Source organism: Cynara cardunculus, assembly GCF_001531365.2.
Source record: "Cynara cardunculus var. scolymus isolate 2C chromosome LG 11, CcrdV1, whole genome shotgun sequence".
NCBI classification, from domain to species: Eukaryota; Viridiplantae; Streptophyta; class Magnoliopsida; order Asterales; family Asteraceae; genus Cynara; species Cynara cardunculus.
Genome location: NC_037538.1, coordinates 14,987,638 through 14,997,637, shown reverse-complemented (window position 1 = coordinate 14,997,637; position 10,000 = coordinate 14,987,638). Strand labels below are relative to the sequence as shown.

Sequence of the window (10,000 nt, the reverse complement as noted above, 5' to 3'; positions counted from 1 at the left end):
TGATATTGTTAGACTGCTTTTTTCTAGGTTTAAAATTTCGTTTTCTTATACATATAGATTTTCTAGTACTAAAAGGATGTTCGCAAACCAAAATTAAATATGCATCTTGTACATGTCTCTTCCTTTCGCTAATCAAATCAATAATTAAAAGCAAATTACAGAGTACAACCTAAGAGTAAAACTTATATTTTGTGAAAATAATTAATAAGCTAAATTATTATAGAATATGAAATGGTCGAAATTATACTCCGACGTGAATATTCAAACAATTTCGAAAAAAAACCATGTTATTAAGTTGAAAGATTCATCAACCAACATATTAGGGTTAGGAACATGGTTTTGATTAGAGATTAGGGTTTCAGTTAGGGTTGGGAACAAGGTTTCTATTAGAGATTAGGGTTTCAATTAGGGTTTGAGAAGGAGATGCAGAGGTCGTTGGATCCTGTTTCTTGCTGAAGAACGAATGCAGATAAGGGAAGGAAGGATCTCGATTATTAGGGAAGGAGATGCAAGGTTTTAGTTGTGGGGAGGAGTAACGATGAGGGAAAGAGATGCAAAGAAGAGAGGGGGACCTGAGGAGCGACATCGTCAGGGAGCAAGAAGAGAGGTTGTCCACTACTAGAAAACCAGGTATCAGCGACGAATATCAGCGAGGGAAATTTTCCCTCGCAGATCAGCAAGGGATCAGCGAGGGAAATGCCAAAAAACTCATTCCCTCGCTGATCCCTCGCTGATCTGCGAGGGAAATTCAGCGAGGGATCAGCGAGGGAAATTCCAAAAAACTCATTCCCTCGCTGATCTGTGAGGGAAAATTTCCCTCGCTGATCCCTCGTATGAATTGGTTACTTTTGTTCACAGATTTGGTTTGTTATATATTATTATTTTCAGGTTTTTTAAAAATAAATACAAGATTTATGTCTTTTTAAAAAATTTATTTTTTAATTTTTTACAATTTTCCGACGGATTAGCGAGGGAAAATCCGTCGCTGAAAGTGCTTGAATTTCCCTCGCAAATCCGTCGCTGAAAGTTCCCTCGCAAATCCGTCGCTGAAAGTTCCCTCGCAAATCCGTCGCTGATCCGTCGCTAAAGTCTTCCCTCGTTGATCCGTCGCTGAAAGTATCCGTCGCAAATTCGTCGCTGATTTCCGTCGCTGATAGTATTACCTACGACTGTTTGACCGACGGAGTATCAGCGACGGATCAGCGACGGAAATCACTTTCAGCGACGGATCAGCGAAGGAATTTCCCTCGCTGATACTCTGCATTTTTGTAGTGGTCGGTCGTCGGGATAATGCTCATTAGGAAATAGAAGAACTTAGTTGCCGGTGAATAGAGGATAGAGAAGAGGGTCGCCGGTCACTAAAATTTTTGTTAACAACAATAAACCTTAACGTTTTGTTAACAACAATGAGCGTTCATATTCGTTAACAAAATGAACCGTCACATTTATATTGATAACAACAAGTTTTTACATTTTCGTATAACATACTTACACATTTTTTTTTACCGACAACAATGAATTTAATGTTTTTATCGAGTACTATAAACCTTTACATTGCTTTTACGGTAACTTTGTTAGTAACAACAAACCTTCACATTTTTAAGTTTGCTTTTAAAATTAATAAAATACATGTTTTTTTTGTATAAGTTGTTTAATTGCATCTGGTTTTATTAGAATTTCGAAAAAAAAATTCAAAAAAACCAACAAATTATCTCAGTTTGAATGATTAAGTCCCTGAACTACTTTTTTAATGAAAAAACCCATTAAACTTTCTCAGACCAATTTCCGGGTATCCGACTAATCTCTTATACAACGACGAACCATTTAGAGTTATTGCAAGGAAACCTCTATGGCTACAAGGGTTTTTTCAGCACCTGAATTCGAACCCAAAAGACATTTTTCCAACTATAATCCCTAAGTTTTAATCAATATCTCACAACCCAATTCGTTTCAGAACCAATACTTTGTCATCTTATATATTTATCAAATAAAAATAGAGATTAAAACAAGTAAGAGAAATTAGTTTAGATGACCATTTTCCTCATTTAAATTGGCCTTCTATCCATTTCTCTCCCGAGTTGAACCAAATGTCATTACATCAGCAACATATCAAATTGGCCACCTGACCCGTCGCAATTGCATGCGGATCTGTTCGTCAAAATTGCATATCTGACCGTCGAATTACATATTTGTGTTGATTTTTTGGTCTTTAGTTAGGTCCACAATATTACAAATCTAAATATTACAGAAGCAATGACACACTACAACAAAATCGGGTTAATAGGACACTCCCAAATTTTAAGTGTCTTAATAGACCTCTTTATAGGACTTAGTTTATAGGATCAAAAAAATAAATTGTCCTATCTAAAAGTGTTGTAATAAGTTTATATGACATTTTTTGACGTCGTAATAAGTTTTTTTAGAACACTTTTAATATAAAGCATGTCATTATCAACTTTATAGGACACTATTTGAAAAATTGTCCTATAAAAACAAATGTCCCATAAAAAATTGAATTTATAGGACACTTTCTCAAAAGTGTCCTATAAAATTGTTAATACGACACTTTATATTAAAAATGTCCTAAAAACTTGTTAAGACGCTCAAAAGCGTCATATAAACTTATTACAACACCTTTAGATAGGACGTTTTATATTTTTGGTTCTATAAAAACGGTCTATTGGGACGTTTAGAGATTAAGAGTGTCCTATAAACTTAATTTTGTTCTAGTAACATTTTGATCAACTCAGAAGAGAAATGGTTAAGAAGCCAATTTAAACGGGGGAAATAATTATTGAACTCGAGGAATCAAAAGTAAATGTCAATTAATTTTCAATTGAAAAAATGGGCATTAATGTTAGCAAGTCATTGTTGTGCACAATTTGACCACAAAATCATGATAACTCAATTACAACAATAAATACGAAAGCAATCATTCATCAATAAATCTCAACTTCCAGATTTAAAAAAAAAAAAACGAAAATCGGTACAAGATTTTGTAGCCGAAAAACAAAGTATTCATGAAAAACAACAAGAATACAAATAAAATCTTACAAATTGAGATCAAATCACACGAAACACATCACAACTTTTTGTGAAGACGCACAGCACCGATGACGATGAGCAGAAAGTAAGCGATGCATCCAGCAAAGGACAGAAACAGAGCTATGGCGATCTGGTGGCAAAATTTATCCAACACGTTACACACCTTGTCCCACTGCACGTGTGAGTTGCCTCGGAAGGCGATCAGACCGACGGAGCTGATGGCACCAACGGCGGAGAACAGCAACGCCACCACCACTAGGTCTAGAATGGTGATTATCAGTGAAGCATATTTATGTCCGCCTCTGGTTGCCAGAATTAGGATTATTGATATTGCTGCATAGAAGCATGAAATTGAATTCGCGATCACAAAATACCTGTAACGTAATTAGAATTGAAGATTAGAAGATCTGAGTTCTGATCTATCGATTACTGTTCATCTGTTGTTGTGATCTCCAGAGAACATTCCAGAATCGTAAGATACGACGGTGCTATTGTGCATAAAAACGAATCGTTCAAGTTTAAATCATTTCAGAAAACGAAGAATTGAGATCTGGAATCAAAATAAATCACGAAAACAGATTATTTATATCAAATCGTTCTTCGTTGATTCCTCTGGTTTCAAATTGATGTGAGGTTTGATTCCATGTGAATAGATATTTAGAGAGATCTAGAGGGAGAGAGAGTGTACTTACACAAATGCAGACATGTGAGTCCACTTAGCGGTGACGGGGACGTTGAGGGGCGGCAGCGACGGAACAAGGGTGACGGCGACGGTTGTGGTCTGCTTATCAAGTCCAACAAGCGCTGCAGCGATTAAAGTGAGTGCGAGTGCCAAAAACCTGACCACCAAATCCTTCAGATTGAAGGTTGATGAGCTTCTTCTATTATCCACCTCCTTATATTCCGTCGCCATTGTTTCTTATCTTTTTGTTGATTTCTGCAATTGGTGAGAGAAACGGAAGGAGGGTGTGTAGTCCCAACTGATCACCATGCCACTATATATACGCCTTTCATGGCTGCAAGTTACTACCAACTTGTCCCTACAAAACAAAACAAGTGTTCATATTCAAAGTAAGTACAGGAGCAAGTAAAAACAGTTGAAAGATTTGAGAATGTGAGAACTAATAAAGACCATCAATTCATTTTAATTAATGGATACCAGAAGGGTGTTCGTGCAATGCAGCGAGATACATTTTGATTTGAATATTTCGTTTTATTATTTATCTCGGTTGATATTATAATATGGTCTTATGTGATTTTGAAAGAGTGATACTGTTTTTTATTTTTGAATAAAATATAAATTTAAAGATATCATAAGAATTTGACAAAAATATATCGATATTAGTATCAAATTAACTATTTAAAATAACTCATTTTTTGTGTAATTTTTTAATTCGACTTTTTTATTATAATTTAATTTAGGTTCAATAACGAAATAATTTATATTTAGTTTAATAATATAATTTTTTATAAAGACAATAATTAATTATTTTGTTAGAACTCAATAATTATCTTAATTATATTTTAGATTTTTTAAATTTTAAAATGAGATGTTTATCCTCTATTTGATTATGTTTATCTGCAGTTAGTTACACGAATTTAAATATGGAGCTTTAATAAGTTGTACTTACGCACAATTTACTTGTAATCTTGAATTTTAAGTAATATGCATCGATAAACAGTACTTCATGCATAAAAAATAATTTTTACGAGTTTTTGTCAAATGCTTTATAATATAGTATAGATGTTTATGAATACAAAATGGAATCTCGCAGAATTGAAATACATCAAAGGAATTAGAATTTAAAGGGTTTGGGATGGAATTTAATCGGGTTTGATCATGTGTTTGGTTGACAGGAATTTTAATGGACTTTATTAAAAGAATTGGAATTTGTTTGTTTGTTTTGTTAGAGATAATTGCAAAATTATAATAAAATAATGATGGGTTATCGATATACGTGTCCCTTTATGTTATTTTCGTATTTTATTGATTAATTAATAAATACTATATAATAATAATATTTGGTGGTTGCCGTGGCAATGGTGGTAGAGACGATGGTGACAACGATAATGATGATGGTGACAACGGTTGTTACGGTGGGATGGAATAGATTAGAGTAAATATGAGGTTATAATACTTTTTTTACCCGTTTGGGTTGTCGTGTATTAGTTAAGGCTCAGTAGATGTAGAAATTTCATTTTACCTGGGTTCGAACTCCGTCATTATCAAAGCTCTTGTGTCCATGAATTTTCACTTTATAACCCCCATGACATTTATGGTCACCTCAGAATTAGTGATTGCCCATGAGTTGACTCGGTTACTTACGGTTACCCAAAAAAGTTTATTTGTGCAATTCAACATAATACATCTCGATTTCGTCTATGTCAACTTTTTAATGAGTTGGGTATGAGTTCATTTATAAAGGTTAAACATATTAATAAGTTGTAGCTATTAGGAGTTAGGGGCGGCCGTTTACCAAACACTTACTCGGGTAAGTGCTTATCAAATCACATTGCATTACCGATGAATATGGTAAGGACCAAGAATCTTATCCGGTAAGAACGAGATAAGGATAAAGAGTCTTACCCGGTAGGTGAGGGCGATGACTCTAACCATAGTAAGGGCTTGCTTACCGGGTAAATTGTTGCATACGATGTCGTTTTGATGGACTAAAATCTTACGTTGTAAGTAAATGATAGTGTTAATTTTGCCGGTAAGCCCTTAACGAATAAGTGTTTGGTAAACGACCCCTTTGTTTTATAATATTCAAACATATTAATAATTGTACATATGTTATGTATTTTTGCACATGGTTATGCTTGACGCCTGACGGTATACCAATTATACACATTTTAGCTTTAACCAAATCGGTTAAGTTCCAGTGAACTCTCTCCTGTTCTTCTTTATTTTAGAAAAGTGTTTAGCATAGTTGTTATACCAGACTTTTTTCAAAATTTCCAAAATTTCTAAAATCGCATAGTTGTTGGAGATGCTCTTACTTTTGTCCTGTTCTTGATTTGGACATTTGCAATCCCTAACTCTTTAATTTGTAACTTTATATGTTATTTTATAATTTTAAGACATTATTGTTGTTTTAATTTCACTACAACAAAATCGGTTTTATAGGACACTTTCAAATCCTAAGTGTCCTAATAGACCTCTTTATAGGACTTAGTTTATAGGACCAAAAAAATAAAGTGTCATATCTAAAGGTGTTGTAATAAATTTATATGACGTTTTTTGATGTCGTAATAAGTTTTTTAGGACACTTTTAATATAAAGCATCTCATTATCAACTTTATAGGACATTTTTTAGAAAGTGTCCTATAAACTCAATTTTTTATAGGACATTTGTTTTTATAGGACAATTTTTCAAATAGTGTCATATAAAGTTGATAATAGGACGTTTTATATTAAAAGTGTCCTAAAAAACTTATTACGACATCAATAAAAGGTCATATAAACTTATTACAATACCTTTAGATAGGACACTTTATTTTTTTGGTTCTATAAACTAAGTCCTATAAAGAGGTCTATTAGGACATTTAGAATTTGGGAGTGTCCTAAAAACCGATTTTGTTGTAGTGTTTGTAAATCTTTTAATATAGTATATAGATTTTGGATGTGTATATATAGAGGAAGTTTCAGATACATGAAATTGTTATAAACTTTACAAGCAAATCTCAATCGTACGTAAATAATCAACGGCATGGATCAAATTGGTTCATAAAAAAAAAGTGAAGCAACCGTTCTTTATGCGTTGATACGTAGCCGATTCAAATACAAACTTCTTTTGACATACCTAACATCTATCTTGGTTTCAAATCAAGATCAAATAATAAAACGCGTATCCATCTCATCTACGTTGTTAGTTACCTAGACATTCATGACATAAAAAGGTAACGTATTCATCTCCGCTGTGTTTTTAATAGCCCTAATATTCACGTCACAAAACAATGAAAAGGTAACGTATTCATCTCGTCATATTTATTTTTCAGATATTTTACCTAAAATAGTGGGATCGCCCCCACCTACCCCAGAATCGCCCAAAGGGGCGATTTGAGTCACATATTTGGCTACTATTTTGTCCACTAGTAAGGACATCCTATGACGCACCGATTTGACAATTAATGGGTGTTTTTCAATAAACGGGGGACGATTTTAACTGATATTTTATCTGTTTTAAGACCAAATGTAGTGTGTGTGTGTGTGTGTATGTTGTGGTTTTTATCTATAAAATCAAACACTTATACTCTCATAATGCTTAACCGTTAAACACAATCTATCATCACAAACTTTAACACAATATAAAATCACGTTAATTTTACAATTTTTACTACTTGTTTTTAAATGCATAAATGAAATCACAATGTTTTTATATTTTCTTATCAAAAATATAGTTTTTATGAAAAACCAACGAATGTTAATATCTTTTAGTAACTGTTTATAAGAAAATAATTATTTTCATGATTTCTCCATTTGAGGTACGAATGGTCTCACATGTATATCATTTGGGGGTCAAAAATCTGATAAAAACCAACGAATGTTTTTATATTTTTTTATCAAGAATATTTTTATTATGAAAAACCAAAATGTTAATATTTTTTAATAATCTACGAAAAAAAATTATAGAATCGTCCCACCTACCCCAGGATCGCCCCCGGGGGCGATCCTGACCCTGATTTCGTCTTCTAATGCCCTATGATATGACGATGATTTGACAATCTATTTTGTCTTATTACATAATGGTTTATATAAATAGGCAGTCGGATGGGACCATTATCACAATCCCCACCGACCACACCATATAGAAACACACCTTCAGTGTCATACCATCGACCACCGATCACCGTCCATCGATCAACAACCACCGTTCAGCAGACACACTACAACAAAATTGGGTTTATAGGACGCCCCGAATCTCAAAGTGTCCCAATAGACCGCTGTATAGGACTTAATTTATAGGACCAAAATATAGAGTGTCATATTTAAAAGTGTTGTAATAAGTTTATATGACGCTTTTGGGCGTCTTAACAAGTATTTGAGAACATTTTAAATACAAAGTGTCACATTAGCAACTTTATAAGACACTTTTGAGAAATTGTCCTATAAAATTAATCTTTTATAGGACACTTATTTTTATAGGACATTTTTTCAAATAGTGTTCTATAAAGTTGATAATTGGACGCTTTATATTAAAAAATGTCCTAAAAAACTTATTACGACATCAAAAAACGTCATATAAACTTAATACAACACCTTTATATAGGACATTTTATTTTTTTGGTCATATAAACTAAGTCCTATAAAGAGGTCTATTAGGACACTTAGAATTTGGAAGTGTCCTATAAACCCGATTTTGTTGTAGTGACATGAGTTCTGTTTGATCACGGGTTTTCCAATTTGGGTTGGAGCTTCACCCGCCATATTGTACCATCCCTTTAATTATTACAAGATTGTTTGGTAAGATGACCAAACATAATAATATTAAAGTCGATCATTTTAGAAATAAATTTATCGACTTAAATAATAAAGATATATATCAGATGATGATGATGTGGTGTGTGTCTACCTCATAATCATGTTTCATACGGTATTTTTGGGATGGAAAAAGAACCACAATACCCGAAACTGGATTTTGCATCTTGTTGAAAATTTGGATGTCTGGAACCAATACTCATGGGGCTCATACGTATGACGTCTGATATATCAACAGTTGAAATATGCGTTCGAACGTCGCATATACATAAATAGGTCGCCGAACAAATACATATTATATGGTTTTGTATATGCCTTCAAAGTCGGTTATCGCTGTTTATAAGATCTTATTTACTGATTAATTTACATTTTCTCACCATAAATATAAAAATCTAATTATTTAAGTTTAAAATAATTAAAATCTATTTCAAAACTACCATTTTCCTAACTTTTTAAATCAATTAAAAATCAGAAATTTCTCAACCGTTGGTCAAGAGAAAGGACGGTCTAGATTGGGTTGCATTGGTTATACCTTTTAAGTTGGTTGCATTTGAAGATGCTACTATGTGTATGTGTGTGTGTGTAATATTATACATGATATAGAGAAGTTATAAAAGTGATATAGAAAAGTTAACAAACCACTTACTTTATAAGTGTCATAAAAAAAACTATTTAAGATAAAAAAAAAAAATGTACTATAAACCTATTGCAACGCTCTTACATTGACACATATTTGTTTAGTCTTATAAACTTAAATCCTGTAAAACAATTTACTAAGACACTTAAAGAATCGTGACGTCCTATAAACCCGATTTTGTTGTAGTGAAAAACGTTAAATCTGATTGGGTGTGTTATCCAGTTCCATATTTTTTACATATATTGTAATATGTACATCTATTTATACCAACAACAAGTCAAATCATACAATAAAAATATAATTTTTAATCTTAATTTATATGAAAAAGTTAATAAATAATTAGGTATGTAATTAAGGAAATTATTCAAAATAACCCATTTATACATGGTACAAAAATCATCACTTTTCAGTTTTTTTTCACAAAATGACCACAAAAATCCCCTGGAGGGTGATTTATTTTATTGAGGGTTATTCGGGGTTTGAGGGTAAGGATGGGTCGCATATGCATACCATCTGAGAGACAAAAATAGCATGTACAATTGCCCCTACGTCATTGAGTTGTCAAATCAACCAAAAAGTTGCGTAATGAAATATCTTTACTACAGGATGAAATAACAGTCAAAATTGCCCTCGATTTGCAATAGTAAAAGACGATTTTGTATAAAATGATAAATAAATAAAAATAGATTTTTGTCCTCCCAAATGGTATGCATGTAGGACCCATCCGTACCTAATTCATAAGAGAAAAATAACTATTTCAATTAATTTCCCTTTTTAATATATGTGTTTTACACCTGTAGTGAATAGTATATGTGTGAATATATATATATATATATATA

General features: G+C 32.6%; 1 protein-coding gene across 1 annotated transcript; it reads right to left on the bottom strand.

Annotated features, from left to right (window-relative positions):
- Positions 1-2,881: 2,881 nt before the first annotated feature.
- LOC112521857 (CASP-like protein 1E2) lies at positions 2,882-4,014 on the bottom strand. Its single transcript, XM_025130852.1, has 2 exons — positions 3,738-4,014; positions 2,882-3,419 (listed from the first exon to the last, which is right to left on the bottom strand). The coding sequence occupies exons 1-2, from the start codon at positions 3,956-3,958 to the stop codon at positions 3,083-3,085; spliced, it is 558 nt and encodes a 185-aa protein (XP_024986620.1). The 5' UTR covers positions 3,959-4,014; the 3' UTR covers positions 2,882-3,082.
- Positions 4,015-10,000: the final 5,986 nt, after the last annotated feature.

Coding starts and splice junctions, on each gene's coding strand:
- LOC112521857 (XM_025130852.1), bottom strand. CDS start 3,958: ATGGCGACGGAATATAAGGAGGTGGATAATAGAAGAAGCTCATCAACC. Junction 3,420..3,737: donor ACTCACATGTCTGCATTTGT/GTAAGTACACTC, acceptor ATTACGTTACAG/GTATTTTGTGATCGCGAATT.